At 46.2% G+C, this 23,290-nt stretch overlaps 1 protein-coding gene and 2 long non-coding RNA genes across 15 annotated transcripts in view; 2 read left to right on the top strand and 1 right to left on the bottom strand.

Annotated features, from left to right (window-relative positions):
- The window catches only part of LOC307225418, a 582,147-nt gene that overhangs the window by 355,964 nt on the left and 202,893 nt on the right, over positions 1-23,290 (top strand). The gene's annotated exons all lie outside the window — the stretch shown is intronic.
- LOC307225335 overlaps positions 1-23,290 on the bottom strand; it is a 422,891-nt gene that overhangs the window by 350,976 nt on the left and 48,625 nt on the right. The window lies entirely within an intron of this gene.
- SOX5 (SRY-box transcription factor 5) overlaps positions 1-23,290 on the top strand; it is a 775,029-nt gene that overhangs the window by 714,296 nt on the left and 37,443 nt on the right. For all 12 annotated transcript variants that reach the window (XM_079992440.1, XM_079992438.1, XM_079992439.1 and 9 more), the window contains 2 exons: positions 5,940-6,114; positions 15,806-15,978. In XM_079992440.1, the coding sequence (XP_079848566.1) occupies positions 5,940-6,114; positions 15,806-15,978 (348 nt within the window). The remainder of the gene's footprint in view (positions 1-5,939; positions 6,115-15,805; positions 15,979-23,290) is intronic.

Here is a 23,290-nt window from a genome sequence, read left to right as displayed (position 1 = left end):
CAAAGCTTCATACATGTTTTAAATTTTTCCACTGAGGCTGAAAAGAACTTCCCATTGGGGGGTATTTTTGGTACCTCGAAACACTTGCCAGATGCATGAACCCCCCATGCTTGCTAGCCCTCCATCATGTGCGATGCGGGGGGTGGCATTTACCTGGCCTGACAGGTGAGTCACTGCTGCTTATTGGAGAGAGAGGGGTGAAGAGGAGAGGATAGGCAGCAGCGAGGTCAGCCTGGTGCGTTTGCAGGGACTAGAACAGCAGATTGGCTCTGCCGGTGCGTTTGCGCTGCACTGACTCTGCCACTGCCCCATCACTCCGGCCACTGTTGCTATGTACTATATCCTGCCAGGGATTTATTTCTCAATTGATACCAAAAACAGGAAGCTTACCTAGTCCCTGGTAGACTGTGTTTAGCTTAGTGGGAATGCTTTCGAAAGGTCCTCTGAGCGGTGCAGCAATAAAACGGCTAGCACATTTGCAAAGCTAAGCAGGGTCTGGTATGGTTTGAAATTGGATGAGGGACCGCGTGTTGACATTCCTGCATTGGAGGGAGTTGGACTAGATGACCCTCAGGGTCCCTTCCAACTCTACAAGTCTATAAGTACAGTGGTACCTTGGGTTAAGTACTTAATTCATTCTGGAGGTCCGTTCTTAACCTGAAACTGTTCTTAACCTGAAGCACCACTTTAGCTAATGGGGCCTCCTGCTGCTGCCGCGCTGCCGGAGCACGATTTCTGTTCTCATCCTGAAGCAAAGTTCTTAACCCGAGGAAATATTTCTGGGTTAGCGGAGTCTGTAACCTGAAGCGTATGTAATCCGAGGTACCACTGTATTTTGTTTAGGCAAGCCTACACAGATATTTAATTTTATTATATTCATCTTGTGTTTTTTTGAACAGGTGTTGGTTTTATTTCTACTGTATTCTCACGGTTTGTTTTTATTGCTGTTTTAAATAAATATTCTACACCCATATATTTGCTCAATTAAGCAGTATATAAATCTTGCTAAGTAAAAAAATGCTAAATGCTAATACGGAACAGTGGAACAGGTGGCATGCCTCAGGGTCATGGTGGGTCACTGTTACCCCTGTGTGTGTAAGTGCAGGGAGGGCTCTGCCTTTCCGGATTTCGAGATTGCTCGGCTGCCGTGCTGAGGAAATGCACTGGAAGATTTTGTTCTGCAATCCCTCTTCCCTCTTCCCCTCCTCTTGATGAATTGTGTGCAAAACACAGACAAACCACAGTGCCAGATGCATTGGGGAAACAGCACACCGGCTCGCTATCTCAGCAAAACAGCATATGGAATAGACAGGCATAAAAGCCGAGGGTTTCTGGGCAGGCAAGCAGGTCATTGTAACCGGATGCCATATTTTCATTGAAGCAGCAAGGCATCATGGTAAAGAAGACAAAAGAGGATGAGGAAGGAGGGGAGCAGGGGAGCGGGAGGTGACCTGAAACAGAGAATTAAAAGTAGCATTTGTTGTTTGTCCGACAGCCAGCTGCAGACTATAAAAGGGGAGGGGGTGAACTCTGTGCAAAAAGCAGGATGATTAAGTCATATCTCCAGAGCTGGCATAATGGCAAACAGCTCAATATGCCCAGGAACTCCCATTCTCCAGTGCTGTGCGAAGTAAAGTTGTGGAAATTGCAGAATGGAAAGGCGAGGACGCTAAATAAGTGAGAAGCAAAAGCACCGAGAAATGCAGTCAGGGTGGCTCGGGGGTATATTTAAAGAGTAAAGATGGGCATGCTGGTGAAAAATAATGAAAATCCGTACCTTTATTAAGGCCAACCAGGCTGTCAGGACTAAAAGAAACTTTGCCAGGTAGTAGATTGGTTTGGGGTGTACTGTTTGAACACCTGCTCCAAGCCAAACCAAACAATATGGTAAACTTCATTTTATTTTTTTACATTTATAAGATGCTTTTCATCTAAGGGACTCGGGACTGTGAGAGTCAGTGTGGTGTAGTGGTTAAGAGCGGTGGACTCGTAATCTGGTGAACCGGGTTCGCTTCCCCACTCCTCCACATGCAGCTGCTGGGTGACCTTGGGCTAGTCACACGTCTCTGAAGTCTCTCAGAGTTTGTTGTGGGGGAGGAAGGGAAAAAAGAATGTTAGCCACTTTGAGACTCCTTTGGGTAGTGATAAAGCGGTGTATCAAATGCAAACTCTTCTTCATCTCCTCCTCCTCCTCCTCCCAGTTTTATCCTCACAACAGTTTGGTGAAGCAGGTTCATAGAGTTGTAGAGCTGGAAGGGACCCCGGGGGTCATCTACTCCAGGACCCTGGAATGCAGGAATGAGCGGTTGTGACTAGTCCAAGGTCACCCAGTAAGTTTCATGGTCACCCCAGTCCTAGTCTGGCACGCTTAACTAGTACACTTCCACTCAGCATAAACAGTGGGGAAGAGTCCCCTCTGCCACGACTGTATGCTGATTGTCACTGGCTTAGGTTGCTTTTCAAAAGGAGCGGACAAACACACAGAGGGTCACTGGCTATTTTAGCCATGACAGTGGGTTGCAGCTTCTGTGTTCAGGTTCAGAATACCTCTGGTTGCTGTATACGAGTGCCGTTCCACTTCGCTTGCAAACCTTTCCAGAAGCATCTGGTTCGCCTGATCCAGCAAGTCAACTTTTATGTTTTAATTCTCAGCTGCCACGTAGGAGCTGGAAAAAGTATTCTTCACTGAGTGGCCTGGTGGACGACCAGCATCAGAAAAGTGTTTTGCCCAGCAACAAGTTACAGAAACAATAGTAGTTTCAGGATGATTCTGTTCCTGGGTTTTTGGGTGGGTAGGAGGAAGCAGGGGGGAGATCACTCACATTTTTCACTGTCTTAGCTAAAATTTACGACTTTGGTGTCTGTCCATCCCCTGTGTGTCTCCCCCCCCCCACTTTCTTGCATTTCTATGTGTCTCTGCAGATGCATAAATTCCCTCCTTGAGAGAAAGAGAAGCATTATTCTTAATCAGAATTTGAGAAAGGCAGGCTGGGGTGGGGGGAGCAGGGAGGAAGTACCAGTGTGTCTGTGCACACGTGTGTGTGTGTGTGTGTGTGCTGGTGTTGCGGAGGAGAATTATCTAATTCCGCCATCCTGTCATGTGAGCATCCCTGCTTAATTTAATACAATTATTTCATCAGGGAGGATAATATCAGCAGCATAATTCATTTACACAACGTATTTCACAACTGCCTTTACCTCTCCACTTCTATAACCGCGGCTGGTAGTTTCAGAACTGCTTATGGGATAAGAGGAAGGGAACAGGAGGAAGAAAACTGTCGATCTCTGTCTGTCTGTCTGTCTCTTTGTCTCTCTCTCTCTCTCTGTCTGTACAACTGCCGTCTCTGGAGGCAGTGATGGGGAAGGTCTGACTTTTGTATGTGCCAGTTACCGCTGGACGTCCATTATGGATATATTTACTGGTCAGACGTTTTTGGGATAAGCTAGCGACTCAGTAGATAAGCCAGTGACTGGCGGTATTGTTCAGTAAACGACAATGGCACGATTGTCTATGGGCCCAGATGTGCCAGGAAATTCACCGTATTGTGCATTTATGATGAAATGAAGATCTCTATGAAAGGGGAAAGAAAATAAAGGGAGGGGGGAAACTGGCTGGGGATGGGGAGGGAGTAGGTCTGGGGCTTTGTTTCCAAAGCAGTAAGGGTGCATTATTTTTATTATTATTTCTTCTTCTTCTTTTGTTGTTGTTGTTGTTGTTTTAAAAAAACCTCCCTCTGTGGCTCCTTGCATCTCTCACGCTTTGGCTGTAATTTCTTGCCATCAAGGTCATTTAAATAGGCTGCAATACGCAATGGATGTGTTCCCAGAGGTCAGGAAAAGCCTCTTTAGCAGAGCAGCCTCTCCTCTGCTTCTGCCAGGTCATTCCGGCTTTGCTGCCCCCAGCCCCCGCCCCCACCCAGTCAGATGGTGCACAATGCAAAGTCCTCTTAAGTTGCACTTTCCACTTGCAGCAATCACCACCGCTTTGCAAGCTCTTTTTAGCCACGTTGGCAGTGGAGATGGACAGACTGCCTTGCTTCGAAACCCTGAAATTCCAATGAGATCTGGGTTCATTGCTCTGGTTTTCATTCCTCACAGTGGTGTTTCAGACCCCAACACAAGGTGGTAGAACCCTTAGGTGGCCAAGTAGACGGTGACCCTTAAATCGAGGGCAAGGGGTGCTCATTTTTATTGCTCCACCCACCTACCCACCCACCTCAAAATCCTAAAGCTAATATACAGTGGTACCTTGGGTTACAAACACTTTGGCTTACAGACTCCGCTAACCTGGAAGTAGTACCTCGGTACCTCGGGTTAAGAACTTTACCTCAGGATGGGAACAGAAATCGTGTGGCAGCAACAGGAGGCCTCATTTGCTAAAGTAGTACCTCAGGTTAAGAATGGTTTCAGGTTAAGAATGGACCTCCGGAACGAATAAAGTTTGTAACCAGAGGTACCACTGTATTGTGCATTAGTCACAAAGGCTGTAGCCCCAAGCATTCCCTATTATGGAGCTATTTTTCTATTTGCAGGGAAGGGGAGTTGTTTCTTCAGAGTTGTGGCTTTTCCTATCTGTCGTCTGAAATGGCATAGTCCAGGCTGCTTCCTTAGAACTTTGCCATGTCATTCTGCCGGATGTGCCGGCCAGATCCCTGACTCAAGTTTCTGGTGTGCCTTGAGTCTCACCAACTTCACAAAAGTGACAGAGTATGCAATAAGAGGGTAACAGTGGGCAAGGCCAAAATCTCAATTACATTTCTAAGCTCGGCCAAATCTACTCTAGCAGCAAATAAATGTTTGCTTAAGAGGCCTTGCTGGCAATCTTTCCGCTTAATGTACAAATTATTATAATTTGTGTGTTCAGGGGGTGTTCTTTGCTTTCTACGAAGAATGGCATATTTGGTTAGCAATCCGGAACCGTCGTCATTCATGATCACATTTTGTTTCCGTCACAGCAATGTTTGTATTATTTATTTTTTAAAGGGGGGGGGGTATAAATAACATCGTCTGATCTAAGAGATTGGAGAACTGGTCCCATGCTAATAAAATGAAGTTCAATAGGGACAATTGTAAGGTTCTGCACTTAGGCAGGAAGAACCAGATGCAAAAATATAAGGCAGAGAACACCTGCAAAAGGGATCTAGGGGATTACAAGCTTAACATGAGTTAACAGTGTGATGCAGCAGCAAAAAAGGCCAATGCTATTCCAGATTGCATTAACAGAAGTGTGGTGCCCATATCAAGGGAAGTAAAATAGTCCCACTCTGTTCTGCCTTGGTCAGACCACGCTTGGAATACTGTTTCCAATTCTGGGCACCACAATTTAAGAAGGATGTTGACAAGTGGAACATGTGCAAAGGAGGTCCACCAAGATGACCCAGAGTCTGGAAATCAAGCCTTATGAGGAGCTTGGCATGCAGTGCAGGACTCTCAGCTAAAGCGTCAATGACAGATAACCATCCAACCTTGGCTTGAAAACCTCCAAGGCAGGGAGTCTATTCCACTGTCGAACAGCTTTCTGACTGTTTTTGCTGTCAGAAAGTCCTTTGTGATGTTTAGTTGGAGTCTCCTTTGGTTTGAGTCCTACCCTCCATAGCAGGAGAAAACAATCTTGCTCCATCTTCTATGTGACAACCCTTGAGATATTTGAAGATGTCTATACTCAGTCTCCTCTTTTCCAGGCCAAACATAGCCAGCTCCTTCAACTGTTCCACATAAGGAACTGACCGCAACCCTGTGAACATCATCTGATGTTCGCTTCTTCATGTGCCTCCCCTATAAGAGGTCTGGAGGGCGGCAACATGAGAACGGGACTTTCCTGCTGTGGCTTCCCATTTGTGTAATTCTCTCCCCAGGGAGGTTTGCCTGGAGTCTTAATTATTATATGTTGCAGCAGTATGGCCTGTCTCACCTGCTTGGTTTTCTTATGCCCATTTTAGGACGACGTGGCCCAGCCATTGAACCTCTCGGCAAAACCCAAGACAGCAGACAGCAAGTCTCCCACATCACCCACCTCTCCTCACATGCCGCCCTTGAGAATAAACAGCGGGAGCAGCTCGCTCAAATCTATACCAGCAACGTTAGCCAGTCCTTCGGCCAGAGTCAACACAATAGGTAAGTTCTCTTCCTTTTACTTTTCAGAGAGGAGCACAGGTGGTGATGATGACTATCAAGACTTTTTTTCCCCCACTAGAACTTAGTTCTGGCACCACTCAGGTGGGCGCTATTGCCATTATAAGAGAAGGGAAGTTTTATTTTAATCTTTGAAGTTTTATTCTGTTTTTAGTCCTCTGTTGGGAGCCACCCAGAGTGGTTGGGGAAACCCAGCCAGATGGGCGGGGTATGAATAATAAAATTATTATTATTATTATTATTATTATTATTATTATTAATAATAATAATGGTGTTCATGGTGAGTTCCGGCACCTCTTCTTCTGGAAAAATAGATCTGATGGTGATGATGATGAAGATCTCATCCTTCACCCTAATGTCCCAGGGTGGGTTACAACCATTAAAGCACCACTCTGAAAACATTTCAAAACAATTTACAGTCACAGATATGGAGGGAGAGGGGATCCTAAAAAATAAATACATTTCAAGTATCAAAAGCCAGGGTAAAGAGGTACATCTTCAGCATTTGTTGAAAGCTGTATAATGAAGATGTCATTTGTTTGTTTGTTTATTATTAAGTGGGGGAAGTTCCACAACTTAGGGGCTGTCCAAGAGAATGCCCTCTTCCAGGCTGCTGCCACCCAGAGTTTATGAGTGTGGTGGAGCAACAAAGAGGGCCAGTGCTGATCTTAACACCCTAGAGGGTCATGACTCATAGAGTTGTAGAATTGGAAGGGGTTCTGTGGGTCATCTAGTCTTATCTCCGGGGAAAGAGGGGGCTGTCTTTCAGCTTTGGGGGGCCTGAGTCATTTAGGGCTTTAAACACTAACCAAGAGCACCTTGAATTCAGTGTGGGAAAGAATTGGCAACCAGTGCAGCTATTTTAATGCAGGACTCTCGTGAGATCAGAGGAATAACCTCTGCCAAAGAAACCTCGGAGAACCTAACCTCCTCAAGGATTAATGTGGGTCCTTAATTTTAAGCTCTTGTTTAGAAAAAGGAAGCGAGTTTCTATGACTGGGCTGAAAGTTCTCCTTTGAAAAAATTTGGCTTCAAAATTTGCAGGGGAAGGGGGCCAAGGGGGCCAATGTTTTCAGCCCAACTGAGTGCTTGTGGGGGACAGTGACATTCAACAATGTTTTCAGCCCCTCCGTTATCTATTCTCTTTATTATTGTTGTTTTTAAAATTTCACACCAATTCTGGCAGTAGGAGCTTCCCTAACGTATACTATTTCCAGACTCTGCAGGGTGGTAAAGGCTGGGCATTGAAATAGCAATGGATCTAGCTAGGTACAGAGAGTAATAGAACACCTCTCACAGGACAAAGGTCTGGCTGCTACATTTTGAACCAGTTGAAGCTTCTGAGTGTCTTCAAAGGCAGTCCCACCATAGTCGCAGCACATTTCCCCTAATAATAAAAAAGCGTCCCTGGTTTTGATATAATGCTAGCTCTCGACATCTCCCCCCTCGTGTGCATCAAGGGAAATGTTTACTCTGGTGCATGCAGTGTTAGAAACTGAGATATGAAAGCTAGGAGCTAGCACCTTAAACCTTAGATATGGGCGCAACAATTGAATGTCTGTTGTTGTTGTTTAGTTGTTTAGTCGTGTCCGACTCTTCGTGACCCCATGGACCAGAGCACGCCAGGCACTCCTGTCTTCCACTGCCTCCCGCAGTTTGGTCAAACTCATGCTGGTAGCTTCGAGAACACTGTCCAACCATCTCGTCCTCTGTCGTCCCCTTCTCCTTGTGCCCTCCATCTTTCCCAACATCAGGGTCTTTTCCAGGGAGTCTTCTCTTCTCATGAGGTGGCCAAAGTATTGGAGCCTCAGCTTCACAGTCTGTCCTTCCAGTGAGCACTCAGGGCTGATTTCCTTCAGAATGGAGAGGTTTGATCTTCTTGCAGTCCATGGGACTCTCAAGAGTCTCCTCCAGCACCATAATTCAAAAGCATCAATTCTTCGGCGATCAGCCTTCTTTATGGTCCAGCTCTCACTTCCATACATCACTACTGGGAAAACCATAGCTTTAACTATACGGACCTTTGTTGACAAGGTGATGTCTCTGCTTTTTAAGATGCCCTTCATGGATCACTGCCTTGCCATGGCAAAGGGGCTTATATAACTCAGAGAAGCTATGAGCTATGCCGTGCAGGGCCACCCAAGATGGACAGGTCACAGTGGAGAGTTTTGACCAAACATGATCCACCTGGAGCAGGAACCGGCAAGCCACTCCAGTATCCCTGCCAAGAAAACTCCATGGACAAAGACAAGCATGGAATGTAAAGGCACACTTTTTTAATATAACAAGAATACAAAGCTGAAAATGAATGGACTGCAGCTAAAATATTATGTTCATTTTTCACATGGTCTAGTAGTCCTACCCCTTCCCCAGCCCCCTAATATTCTTAAGAGGGATTCTTCTCCACTCTTTACAGAGTAGCTGGAAGTGGGGAGGCAGAAAACGGTCCTCCTTTCCTTCTAGTCTGCAGTTTTAATCTGAAATCTTAGGCGCAGTACTGCACCCAGAGCTCAGAAACTGCTCGTGCTAATGAAATTCCCTGTGGCAGAATGCACCTAGAACAGTTTTGAACATTGGGCGCATGGGGCACTGGGGCACTGGGTGCACACTGGTGCCATTGGGTGAGGGTACCAGGAGAGCTTTTGGGATGCCACCCACAACTGCAGTCCAGACATACTCCCCCCCATCCAACGTTCAAAGGCACTTTTAAGCTTGTTCAATGAGCCTCGGAGTAGCTGCACGCACTTCTTAATTTTCCAGATAAAATCTTTTCCTTCCCACTTTCTGCTCTCTTCCCTGCATTTGGAATCCTTGCCATTTCCCTCCCTCCCTTTCAGTGAAATGTAGATTTTGAAAGGCTGTACCTGTAATGAGTGATAATGTAATTGGATAAAAGCTGTGAGGATGACTGGAGTTGTAAAGGTCACTCTTGTAAGGAGAATTAATGTGTTATACCATTAATAAACCATGGGAAACTGTGGACCAAAAGATAACATATTTAAGTTATTGTTAATGACATGGGCTTCGCCACCGTATATCTTTGTGAGACAGATATAGAAAGGGACTTTTTGAGGTTACTGAAGGGGATCGTGGTGCATGCCGGCTAGGATAATGGAGCCTGGTCTTCTTCTTCTTCTTCTTCTTCTTCTTCTTCTTCTTCTTCTTCTTCTTCTTCTTCTTCTTTCCTTTAAGTTTGGGAAATCTCTGGCTGCTGCCAGGTTGCTGTTTGAGTTATGTCAGGAAGAGATGGTTAGAAGCAGAATGAGGCAGAAAGTTGATTCAGTTCTCCTTTAAAGTCAAATCTGTCAAAGCTCAGAAACAAAAATGCCTGGGCAAAGAGAAATATCTTCTCACCTGGTGCCAAAAATAATCAGACTTGAGCCTCTCTAGTTACAGCATTTGAGAGTCGGCACATTCCTGCCACTGATCATCACTGGCTTCACTTCCAAACACAGAATCTGGAGAAGAGTCTTTGAGGAACACCTTAGTAGCATTTTCAAGATTGCCACAATTTCCTGCATGTGCCTAAGCTCAGTTTGTGACTTAGCTGCCATATTTTGTTTTACCTGAAGTTTGTGAACAGCACCCTCGCATACAGTTCACCATCGTGATCTAAATAGCCAAAATAGTGATTCATAAACTGGCCAGGCCAGCCGAGGCCATATCTGTCACACCAGCCTTAGGTTATGTTTTGGTAGCCCGCTTGGGCTTCCTACACATGCACCCTAAAGCAAAGTTTCAGAAGTGAAACCCCATCAGAAATAGATGCAGCACTGTCTCCAAAAATTGGCGAACCGCCTGCCAACAGCAGCTCCATCTTGGTGGAATTTAGAGCATTCCTATCAAGACGCTGTATTTGGTACAACTAATAGCTTTAAATGGCTCCTCCTGCTCCTCCTGAAGTATCCTATGATGGTCTGAAAGATCAATTTGTGATTGTTCTGTAAAGCAGAACTCCTCTGCACATCCTGAGGGGATTTTGAGGTGCTGCGTGTTCAGATCCCAAGACCTCCCCAATAAATCAAGACACAGTTGACACAGAATTTAGTTTAAGGTTATTGGCATAATTTTGGCCAAACTTCATTGATTACAGATCGTGAGTGGTTTGCTTAGGCATTGGTTCCCGACTAGCTGCACCTGACCTCAGCAGGGCAGCACTGATGCCTGGACTCTGTCAGTAAGGGAAAACATCCTGGAGGAGCATTGGACCAGGGTCAGACTCACACTCACCCCAAATGCTCCCAGGGGTTCTGGCGTGGCCCTAACTCCTGGAATGGGATCAGACAAAAGCAAGGCGAGCCCCTGGATTCCTTTAACAGAATACCATTTGCACATGGGAGGGGCAGGTGTGACAACCTCCCCTTCACTCCACCTTGAACCAATGCCTAACCACCAAACCTTACAAAGTTGTGATGATTTGCTACGCGGCAGGTGAAACCCAAGTGGCACCAGCCAATCAGCCAAATGGGAAAATTCCTACTGGGCCCCTGTCCCAAAAGCAGACGACCCACAACGGCATAGCAAGGTCATAAAGGTAAAGGTATGGGGTTGCGGCGCTCATCTCGCTTTACTGGCCGAGGGAGCCGGCATACAGCTTCCGGGTCATGTGGCCAGCATGACTAAGCTGCTTCTGGCAAAACCAGAGCAGCGCATGGAAATGCCATTTACCTTCCCACCGGAGCGGTACCTATTTATCTACTTGCACTTTGATGTGCTTTCGAACTGCTAGGTTGGCAGGAGCAGGGACTGAGCAACGGGACCTCACCCCGTTGCAGGGATTTGAACCGCCGACCTTCTTATCGGCAAGCCCTAGGCTCTGTGGTTTAACCCACAGCGCCACCCACGTAATGAACCCTAAATATAGGGTGGGCAGGTGATCCGGAGCAGAAGGCAAAAAAGAGGAAGCTCAATGCAATGTGCAGCGGTATATATGGGTCCCTCGGTTAATGCATGAAACTATCCCAATGCCCAGATTTACGCCAGCAACCGAGGGACTACCAATCGAGTTGTTGTGGCTATCCAATTGCTCCCACCCACAACAGCAGTGAGGTCAATCTTGATGATCTCACTGCAACGCGTGCTCTCTGGGGGGAGAACATGATTTCCGAAATGTTGACTGGAGCCGCAGCCTTCCTGAAATATGAGTTCCGCGATCCAGTTAATTCCCTGCAACCTGTCTCTTCTGTTGACAGCTTTTAAGAGTTGTTCTGTGCATTATGCAGATTGTGATGGTGGATTGAGGGCCCCCTTGGGTAGGTTACCTTTCCCTCAGCCCTGCTCAGAAGCTCCAGGCCATGTGGGGAAAGTGTGTGCCTTCTTAGGTCAGCATTGTCCCACTTTCCACCAGATGCAATGCTGCAGCGGCGAGCAGCCGCACCCCGACATTCCATGCACAGTGTGTGAAAGTAGCACACTGTAGAGACTTCCACCTCGCAAGCATAACATGGCAAAGTGGACCGAGAGACTCAACACCTGGACTTTAGACCACCTTTTGCCAACCTGGTATCCTTGAGATATCTTGGGCGACAACTTCCATTAATTCCAGCCAGCAAAATATCTAGAGGTTTTAGGCAAATGGTGCTTTGGAATTAAGGAGTGTGGGGAATGAATATTGTCCCACATTTAAAGAAAATAATGAAGTAGAAAAGTAGGTTTTTGTTTGTTTTGTAATTTGTTTTATTAAAGAGCAAAAAAAAAGTTATAACAGAAGGAAGAGAAGAGAGGGGGGAAATGATATTTTCTTAACATTTGCATCCCAGCATATTATAGATATCTACTTTCCCATAAATCTATCGATATTCATTCTTAAGAAAAATAAATAAGGAGGCAAACATGGAGATTTTTTAGGATAGTACATTCTGTTGACTACTAAAGGTGGATTCCTACCCCAGTTTTTAAATTTACTTAGGGGAAAATTCATTAAGAATCAAGAAAAGGAAGAAACTCAGGCGTTCCAGTTACTAGCATATTTCACCAAAGCTAATAACAAAATTATAATAATTATTATAAACATCATACTCTAACAACAATATAACAATCTTTCACAAACTCAAAAAGGTGTCCCTTTTTAATTTGTCCTGGGCTCAGATTTAGTTTTAGGGTTTTGTTCAGCCTCTCCCTGATGTGCTAGTTTATTACATGCAAGCAGTTGGGGGTTTGTTTTGTTTTTTCATGTTGGAGAGAATTTAAAAATAATCGACCCACCTTCAGTCTTGGGCTGAGAAAGTCCCGAAAATAAATAGCTTGAGCCTGTTCTACACATGCAATAGAAAGGACAACATCACTTTAAAGTGCCGGGGGAAGCGTGGGGTCTTCTTTTCAGATGTAAAGAGCGAATGCAAGTGCTTGTAGAAAGCTAGCTCACAAAGGAACAGGCTTCTGCGATATCTTAGCCTTCTACTGTACTTGCGGTTAGGTGTTTTGTTTTTTTAAGCAAACCTAAAGCATTCAAGGAATGCCTGCGCCATCTGATACAGCACATTGTGCCACCTAATATTGCTGTAATTTTGCTACCCCCTCACTACCTTCAATGCGGAGATCAACGCTAACCAAGGCTTCCCCTGCCCACTCAAACTGGGAGGCTTCCCAAGCGCCTAGGTTTTGAATTCCCAAGCAAGTGGGAATTGCCAAACTCTGTTGCTTTCAAAACAATTTTATTTTTTTTCCGAAGCGTTTAAAAGCACACACACACACACCAGCAACAACCCAACAAGCTCTCAGCAGTGCCGCCGCAGACGAACCTGACACCAGCTTCTCTCCCCGTAACATTTCAAAGCGGAGCGCGAGGAGACAATGTTGTACATTCTTTGGCAATCGGCAGATCAGATAGAAGGCGCAAGCAATATGGCAAGGATGTGTAATGTGACATGATTAGACAAGGCTCTTTAGGAACAGAACATTCATAATTGAGACAAAAGAAAAGAGTATTAATAACACTTTCCTAACACGGCAGTTAGCCATTTTATATTTCCTTTCTTTAATCTTAGTGTTTTTCAACAAATCATGGGATTTAATAGCGTGTTTTGGCAGATTAGAGGATTTATGGCCCAGATGTTTTTTGTTCTAAAAATGGATTAGGGTGTAAAGTTTGCTGGAATCCATGGAACATGTTGAGGCAAGCCGGTCATTTTGCGTGTGATTAGTGCCAGCCTTCTGTCTAACAGCCCCTCCATCTGTTACAATTCACCAATGGATCTGGTTAGATTTAGCCTCATGTCACAAACAGAAGCCCCCTTTCCGGGCAATTTCATATTGCAGTTTTCAAGGCTGCTCTCAGAAGGGGGAGAAAAAATATAAAATGCAATAAATAAATAAATATGCAACTTTGATGCCCTAGCTTTAAAAGATATAGAGAAAGTGACCAGGTTAAGAGGAACGGAGAGACAGGTAGAGAAATGGCCGATATTAGGATTGGTTTCCCCTCCCCATCTGTTTGAATAGATTGGGGTCTGGAGGTCTTTATTCCCCAACAGTGTGTTTGTGTGTGTGTGTGTGTGTGTGTGTGTGTGTGTGTGTGTGTGAACTGCAGCCAAGGAATAAACATCTGACCCAGAATTAGCAGAGCGGGAATCTAAATTCCATGGCACTATGGTGCCTTATGTGTTTCTGAGTGACAGGTGGCGTAGGGAGGTGTGTGTGCGCGTTTGTGTAGCTGCGAGTGACGTTCCGTAGCTGAGATTTATCCGCTCAGCCGCCGTATCTTACAGCAAAAGCATCATCACCTGTGGTTTATTAAGGGATTTGCGAGTTTAAGGAAACGGGTGTAAGATATTTTGATTTTCTCTTCCTGCCACACAGGCTGCAATTAAATAAGCTCGGCTCAGAGGAAGGCAATTATAGCTCCAGTTTTTTTGCTGCATGGGATTTTGTTTGCTGCAGCAATGAGGCGTGCTAGGCGCTGTACAGAACTTGACCTAGTTCCTATCCCAGCGGACTTAGATTATAAGTAGCATTGGCAAGGCAAGATGAGCAGTCTGCAAAGGGCTGCTGCCCATGGTCAGAGGTTAGGAAAGGGCCTTTGGGGGAGTGCTACCCAACAGTGGCGTAGCGTGGGGGGTGCAGGGGGCCCGGCCGCACCGGGCGCAACATCTGGGGGTTAGGGGGCGCAAATCCACGGGTTAGGGGGCGTAAATTATTTGCCTTGCCCCGGGTGCTGACAACCCACGCTACGCCACTGGCACCCAAAGGCTGGAATGGGCTCCTTTGGACTGCTCGCTTGGTGCCCAGTTTAATGAGTGTTTGGCTCAGAACTAAGGGTTGTGCCCAGGACAGAGTTCCACTTGTGAAATGGAACTTCCTCTCCTTCACCCTGTGTGCCCCCGAAATCTGTTCTTGGGGGCTTCCTGGAGGGCAGAGCGAGAGATGGAGAGAAACCAGGTGGCTGAAGTGGGGTGGAGTTGTTGTTTGTTCACGATATTAAAAATACAGAATTTGAACTCAAAACACCTAACAAAACAAAAATAGAAACAAACCAGTAACACACCCCACAAACACATTTAGAAGGCCGTAGAATGGTTTGCAAACAGATTAAGACATTAGCAGGATTAAGGTAAAGGCCTGCAGCGATATTAAACAATTATGGATTATATGTGATAAATAATGACTAGGTTTAATTTGGAAATGCAGTAAAAATATTATAAGTATAAGGAGCTGCAGAAAGAGGGAGAGGGGAGTCGAAATGTGATATATGTAATAACTTGATTTTTAAGTTTGTTTGTTTTTTGCTTTTTGTTTGTTGTAAAATGAAAGTTATAAATAAAGTAAAAGTCCACAGAATGTTAATCAGCCAAAGGAAAGGCCTGGTCATAGAAAAACATTTTCAGCTAGTGCCTAAAGTTATGTAATGAAGGCACCAGGTGAGCTTCTCTAGGGAGAGCATTCCACAAAAAAGGGAGATAGAGGGGAAGGGGGCGTCAAAGGGAGAGAAAAGTGGCTGGTCCATCTTTTCTTTTCTTTTCTTCTTCTTCTTCTTCTTCTTCTTCTTCTTCTTCTCCTTCTCCTTCTCCTTCTCCTTCTCCTTCTCCTTCTTTCCCCCCCCAACCCATCGCAACAGCCCACAACAGATTACTCTCTAGGAATGCAGTCCTCAGGTTTTCTTGGAGTATGGCCATGCCAGTTAATTTCAATGGGCCTACTTGGAGTATGGCAAGCATTGGACCGACCCATAATCTTTATCTCCAGGGCTTTTGTTATGGCTCTGTAGTCTTAAGGTGTTCTTGGAGGTCTCTTTCCTAGCTTGTCTATAAAACAGGAATAATAGTAGCATGCTGCCAAATCAGAGTAAAATTCATTTTGTTTGCTTGCTTGCTTGCTTGCTTGCTTGCTTGACTGATTGATTGATCTTGTACACAATAAACAATTTCCTTATGCTATCTGGCCAAGCGAGGAAAAGTAGCTATTTAGCATCCTCAAAACTTGTTTTTAAAGCCTCCTGATACCACTGATGGTCTTTTATTTCCATATATTGACTGAAGAATGAATCAAATACACGTCCATTTATACCACAGGGTGTTTCCATCCCTAATTCGAGGCACTAGCAACTGATGAGTTTGCTCATTGCCCAGCGTCCATTAAAAAAAGGCCACCTGAGTGTTTTGAAGATAATCGCTCGCAATGTTTCCTGGTAACCTTGCTTCTGTTTGTGTCCCTTCTCTCCCCTCCACCCCGTGCCTAGATATCCTTTCCTCTATCACATCGTCAGGGTACTTAAATGACCATGATGCTGTTACCAAGGCGATCCAGGAGGCTCGGCAGATGAAGGAGCAGCTACGGCGGGAGCAACAGGTGCTCGACGGGAAGGTTGCTGTGACAAACAACTTGGGTCTGAATAACTGCAGGACAGACAAGGTCAGTCTCCCAAGTGTTGCACCTGGCTGCTCTCTGTACCAGCTTTTCTGTTTGGAACAGGGGTTCGGTGGGGCTTTTCTGCTTAGAGGGCTGCATTCTCTTTTGGGGGCCACATGCTAGAGGCAAAAAAAATAAAAATGGATAGGGCAATGAATTTAAATTCTACCTCTGCCACACAACCTTTCCACACACACACACCAAGCTGTATCCTCTACCCAAGAGAGCAGGAAGCATTATCAAAGATCATGTAATTAACATCCCCTCTAGTTCTATGCTTGGATATGTTTTGAACTGAGCTTTGGTGACTGTAGGGGTACGTCTCCACCTCTCGTTCTGAGGAGGGCCTTGGTCCAGTCACTGCCTCTCACCATTGTCTACCTCACAGGGTTGTTTTGAGGCAACCATTCAGACCGCCCTGAGTACCTTGAGATGAGATTGGGAGGAAGACTGGGGTGAGGATGGCATAATAAATAATAGGAGGGGCATCTTGAGCCACTGATAGGGGCTTAAAGGTAAGGGAAAGGTACCCCTGACCATTAGGCCCAGTCGCGGCGTTCATCTCACTCTATAGGCCAAGGGAGCCGGCGTTTGTCCTCAGACAGCTCAGAAGCCAGCATGACTAAGCGGCTTCTGGCGAACCACAGCAGCGCATAGAAACGCCGTTTACCTGGTACCTATTTATCTACTTGCACTTTGACATGCTTTCGAACTGCTAGGCTGGCAGGAGCTGGGACTGAGCAACGGGAGCTCACCCCGTTGCTGGGATTCAAACCACCGACCTTCCGATCAGCAAGCCCAATCGGCTCAGTGGTTTAGACCACAGCGCCACCCGCAATATGGTATGATATGGGGCTTAAGAAATTATATTTGGGCTTCTCCAATTTATCTTTCTTCTGCAATGTTCAGACTCTGCCAGTTTCTTTATTTATGTAATCCACACACTGACTCAAAGAAGGGAAAGAAGAAAGCTCTAATAAGCCCTTTTGCAAGGGTGTATGTGTTTGAATGTAACAAGATGAGTGTTTTGGTGTGGATTTTTTTAAAAAAGCACTATTCCATGCTGTCAATACGTATTATGCCTGGGTGATCCATTTGGTCCAAGTGGGGGGGGGCATGCTTTTTTTTTGGAAATACATGTGTTTGGGAGATGAGCTGGATTTGAAAATAATGTTATTCAAGCTTCTCTGGGAGCAAAAGCTTTTGCTGACACGGAGGCTAAGCTGCTGGTGACGTCAGGCTGTCATGCATGTTTTGTGAGTTTTTCTTATGAGTCATGTTAGATGACACAGCATAAAAAACCAAACACAACCCCAGAAATGCCAGGCTCCTGTACTCTTCAACTGGGGCTCTTGACTGGTGTAGTGGCTAGAGTTTCTGGCTAGGAACGAGGTGCCTAAGACCATATCTCCACCCAGCCATGAAGCTTCTGTCCAGCCAATTCCACTCAGCCCAACCTACCACAAAGAGTTGTTGTGATGGAGAGGAGAGAGCGAGATGACAATGAGGTCCTTGGAGGAAAGGCGTAATAAATTTAATAAAACTTAGTGTCTGCTACTATAGCTGGCTGCTTATCTTTACTGGTTCATGTAGAAGTTGACATGGATCTTTTGTGGAACCTAGATGTGGCGCCAGCCAGCATGGTCCACAGTCAGGGATGATGGGAGTCCAATAGGCCTAACAGCACCTGGAGGTTCCCCAGCCCCGCCATAAACAAAAATGGAGATTATGCAGCTCTGACTTAATATAGTCCTCATTTAGAGAAAATACCATAGCTGTCAAATTTCAGATTTGAAAATAAGGGATCAGCAGCCTCGAAAATAAGGGATCAGCAGCCTCACCAGTCCCGGGGACAGTCTACGGGATATCTAACAATCTGGGATAGCAGTGGGAAACGGTGCTGGAATAAGCGAATTTCCTGCAAAAAAAGGGAAAGATGACAGCTATGGAAAACAGGGTATCACCGCATTGGAGGTTGGGTAGGAAATTGTTCATCTTGTGAACCTCCTAGTTGAGAAAGGATTTGAACCCTGGGCTAGAGCAATAGGAAACACACACACACACACACACACACACACACACACACACACACCTTTAAAAAAATAGCCATGCTTCTACTGCCTTTCTCATTCCTTGGTTTCCTTGTATTTCATCCTCGCCCCCGGCTCCCCTGTGAATTTTCACAGTGCAGGCTTTTTTTCTGCCCCTTGCTGAGTGTGTGAATGGACTCGCTGCTGCCTTTCCCTGCCACTTTCACAACACTGGAAATTGAGAGCTGTTGGCCAGGACAAGGGGCGTGAGGGGGGAGCGCAGAGCGAAAACCCTGAAAACACTCTTTCAAGAAAATGTCACATCTGTAAGGGGAAAGAAGTGCAGCTGTGTTAAAGTCTCCTTTATTTGCAGCTGAGGAAAACATAGAACTTGGGGTTCAGACATGCATTGTTGGTTCAGCTTCACTGTTCCAGATTTGCATATCAAAAGCCCTGTTGATGCAGCCGGACAGGATACAGAATATATAGAAGGAAAGAGGGAGGAAGATGATGGCAGCAGGCCTCAGCCTCCATGACAGACTTCTTCAATAGGGTGCTCTCCAATTCCCATCACACCTGACCATTTCCCGTGTGGTCTGGATCTGACGCGAGTTGCGGCCCAACACATCTGGAGGGCCCCCAGTTGGGGAAGAGTTCTCTATTCCGTCATCTGTTCCGTGCATAAACTATCAAGCTTACTGAAGTCCAGGGCCCTCTCACAACATACTGTTTCGTCTCATGAACAGGGGGGGCAAAGAAGGGGAAGGTGGAGGAAACAGGTTTGACTTGGAAGGCCAGGAGAGTTCAAGATGACCAAAAGTATTAGCCTGGGGATAGAAGAAGAGTGCTCCTTGCTCAGGTCAATGGTCCATCTAGTCCAGCATTAGACGCCTAATGAGAAGGACCTAATCACAACAGCGTTTTCTCCCCATTTGTGATTCCCATCAACTGGTCTTCAGAGGCGCAACACCTTTGACCGTGGAGGAAGACCATAAAGCCATCATGTCTAGTAGCCTTCAGTTCCTCTTCTGGGAGCTATTTCCATAGTTAAAGCTATGCACTGTGTGAAGAAGTGTTTCATTTTGTCTTTCCTGAATCTCTCAACATTTCTGCTTTCTTGGAAGTTCCCAAGTTGTAGTATTATGAAAGAAGGAGAAAAACTGTTCTGTCTGCTTTCTCTACACCATGCATAGTTGTTGTACACCTCTTGGTAGATTGTGATAAGCTTTGGAAAGCAAAGATCCCTGATCAATGGTAGCTTTGTGGGAGATTATTTTTATTGTAAACTGCCCTGTGATCCTCAGAGGAAGGCTGATATAAAACTGTTGTTGTTGATGTTGATGTTTACCCAAACCTTAGCTATTTAGATTGCAGAGGCTTTATTGTGATCACTGTTCTCCAGTTATCAGTGCACAGAGTTATATTCACAGCACAGCATTGTGAAACTGGTAGCTTAAGACCAGAATTAAATATTACTGGAGCATTAAGCCACTTCTTCTGAAAACAGCAGACCTCCCATTCCTCTCTCACCCAGTAACATCCAGTAAAACAAAATGCACCACAGGTCTTCAGCACACTCTTTTTGAGTTTTATTTGATCCATTCTAAACAATCACAGGGAAGAAGCTGTTTGTTTTTAACAGAAGCTGATCCTTCTCAGCATGTCAGATCCTGTGTGATGTCACAGATTCTGAAAGTTCACATCAAAACCCAGCCCTGCCTATGCCTCCTTAGAGCAACTTATTGAAATAACCTGATTCTTGGACATTAAATAACTATCACTGGTCTTGATTGAGACCATAGCATGTGACTTAACCTGTTGCTCCTCTACTGTGGTCCTGGAAATATATCCCCATGAAAAGTCCATATGAGCCTCCAGGTCATTATAACTACAGTACCCTGCAGCTCATTTTTGGCCCTTGGCTTTATTTAACTGCCATCCCAGACACTTACAGGATTAGAGGGGAAACCACATTGTGAGGGTAACTTCAGGACAAATTTCCTGGCCTCTCTTATTACACAAATTGAGCAATGAATGTAGTGTGGCCCGCTTTTTGTGGTGGGTGAGAGAGAAGAATCCCCTCTTGATTTCAGAGGGGAAAGTGCCTCATTCTCCAATAACCAACTCTCTTCCCCTTTTTTGATGCTCCCAGCGAGCTCAGCAATGACCTCCCCGTGCAGCAGCCCCACAAGTGGAACGTACTCTGTATGCAAGGCCCCCCCCCCAAGTGTAAAATATGGGGAAATTGCTGCAATTTCGGGCATTTTCCAGAGAGGAACTCTGGAGGACAAAAAGTGCTTGGCATAATAGGCGTCTCTCACCACCTAAGATCTACTTTAGAGGAATAAAGGACAGCTTTGGTTGGGGGGGGGAGGCAAGAGCATGGGCGGTGTGAGGTGGGGGGGCTGCAAATGAAGAGTGAGTGTTGATGGTGCTACAGATAGAAGAGCCCCAGCAAGTGAGGTGGGGAGAGTGGTGCTGCGCGGGGAGAAAATGGAGTGTCAGATATAAGACGAAGTGATCGCAAGCACAAAGGAATTTATATTCAAATATTTAAGCATTCTTGAAAGGATGCTCGGAGCAGAAATTCCTTTTCTCTGCTCCCCATGTAGAAATGACTTTAACACTCAGCCAGATGCTAATGCAAAGTGACTCAAGCTATTCCTCGCAAGCATAGCTAAATTGCCGTTATTTGTTAAGCACATTGAATTCAGCTGTGGATACAGCAGTTGGTTGCATTTAGAAAGCATCTGTACTCCCCTCTCTCTTCTCCTTCTTCTTCTTAATCCTCCAAAGCAGAGACAAGTCTACCTATCTCCTCCTCCTCCGCTGGCCCCCTCTCCCTCTCCTCCCTTGCGCTAGCTGGGAATTGTCAAGTGACAACCGACCAAATCCTTTTGGACAGGGAGCCTTCATCCCAACTCCTATATACTTGCAAAGCGGGGCCTTGTGGTTGGGATCAGGGAGCCCATTAAAAGCGCTTTGATGGTATGGAAATCCATCTTCATGAAGCAGGCCAGGCCCCTGAGCAGCCTGCTGTTTAGCTGTGGTTACAGATCAGTCATTCACTTCGGAGGGCAGTAATTGTGCTGACGGCTTGTATGGCAAGGGAAGTACATAAAATAATCCAGGGCCCTCCGCCGTGGCACTGTGAGTTAATCTTCTTTAATACAGATCAGCTGTTGTTCTAACACATGACTTTGCGACGGCCCTGGTGACTCCACTTCAGCTTTTTTGATTAAGTAACAGGAGCTACAGCCCTCATCTGTGTCCACTTTTCGTCTGCCACTTTTCGGTTGTCAAGCTCCATCTCAAACTCGTCTCCTTTGCTCGTTTGCATGCCTTCGTCTCCGAGTGGGGAAGAGCGATCCCCTTTCAGTGTTATGCGCTGAAAGGAGGCAAGCAGCCACCAGATTCCTCCCCTCCCCCCAAATCCCCGACCCCAGCAAACCTCTGAGGTAAACTTGGTGGCTAATGCTCTGAGGAACATCTGAGGAATTCTGAGGGAAGCGAACAGCCTTTCAGTAAGACCGGCAAAGCTTTGCAAGGATGGGTGAGGTGTTTCCATGGACTCCCAAGGAACCCACACAAAAAACATGAGTCCAGCTTGTTGCTTGCTTGTTCGTTAAGACCATATCCATCCATTTTAAACACTGTCATGTTGGCTTTAACAGCCATGGCTTACACCACAAAGAATCCTGGGGACTGTAGTTTGTTGAGAGTTGTTAGGGTCCCCAAACTGCAGAGTGGTTTAACAGTCAGTCCCCTTTCCCAGGGAACTCTGGGGATTGCAACTCAGCGAGGGGGATAGGGGTCTCCTAACAACTCTCAGCACTCTTGACAATCTACAGTCCCCAGGACTCTCTGGGGAAATCATAGAATTGTAGAGTTGGAAGGGGCCATGAGGGTCATCTAGTCCAACCCCCTGCAATGTGGGAATCTAAGGCAACCATGAGAGATAGCTATCCAAGGTTTTAGCTCTGCTTAAAAACCTTAAAAAAAGGAAGGAGAGTCCACCACCTACCAAGGAGTCTCTTCCACTGTTGAACAGCTCTTACCATCAGAACGTTCTTCCTGATGTTTAGATGGAATCTCGTTTCTTGTAACTTGAAGCCATTGGTTCAAGTCTAGCCTCCGGAGCAGGAGGAAGCAAGCATGTCCCCTCTTCCATGTGACAGCCCTTTAGATATCATATCTCCTCTCAGCCTCCTCTTTTCCAGGGTAAAATTCCCAGCTCCTTCAACCGTTCTTCATATGGCTTGGTTTCTCGACCCTTGATCCATGCATGTTAAAGTAACATCATAGTGCTTCTAATGTTTAGTGTGAGTGTGGCCATAGCCCCAAGAGGCTCTCAGAGCACCTCAGAGAAGATTCTCAAAATGAAATCACACTCAGATCTAGTAGAGAAGCGAAAGCTCCATGGTATTCATACAGGCACCATACATGCTGACCTCCCAGCAACAGAGCCATGGCCACTTATCAAGATGGAGAGGTGCAATGCAGCGTGAGCATTGCCTGTGTGTGGATACACCACCAGGAATGCCAGATTGACTCTGCTGGTGTGCCCACACTGTGCCAATGTTCCTGCCATCTTGCCTGGTACTTGGCCATTCTGTGTCCATTTGGAACCAGGATTATTCAGGCAGTATTTCCTATCCTCATCCTTGCTCTTCCCAGGCATCATGTTAGGCAGAGTCTCCACCTACGTCTTCTTAAGGAAGCAGGGTGGGGCTAAGTAACTGGAAATCTTTTTTGGTCCATGATGGAGGCAAGTCTTCCCTTGGTGACTTCTGCCGGGCAGCAGGCCCTCTACTTCAGGGGAGTAGGGCTGAGCTTTGTGCAGCGGCGTAGCGTGGGTTGTCAGCACCCGGGGCAAGGCAAGTAATTTGCGCCCCCTAACCCGGGGCAAGGCAAGTAATTTGTGCCCCCTAACCCAGGGCAAGGCAAGTAATTTGCGCCCTTAACCCCTAACCTGCCGCCGCTGCCAGCTTCTTCTTGCTGCTGCCTGGGCTGGTCGGGTGTGGTTCTCTCCCGCGCTCAGCGCTGCGCTGGGCGGCTGCTGCACTGTCCCTCCCCCAGATAGTCCCTCCCTCGCTCTCTCTCCGCTCCGCACCGCAACGCACGCCTGGCACCCTCCCACTCCACAGTGGCCGGCGACCCGGCAGCTCTGATCGGATTCGCACAGCCAGCACTGCAGTGAGAGAGAGTGAGTGAGCCAGGTAGGGGCAGAGAGCTGCGAGTGCGAGCGTCCCCCCAAAAAAATGTTGCACCCTGTGCGGCTGGCC

This window comes from Podarcis cretensis (assembly GCF_951804945.1).
Source record: "Podarcis cretensis genome assembly, chromosome: 10".
In the NCBI taxonomy this organism is placed as follows: Eukaryota; Metazoa; Chordata; class Lepidosauria; order Squamata; family Lacertidae; genus Podarcis; species Podarcis cretensis.
Note: the sequence above shows the minus strand (reverse complement) of the source record. Positions and strands in the feature narration are given on the sequence as shown.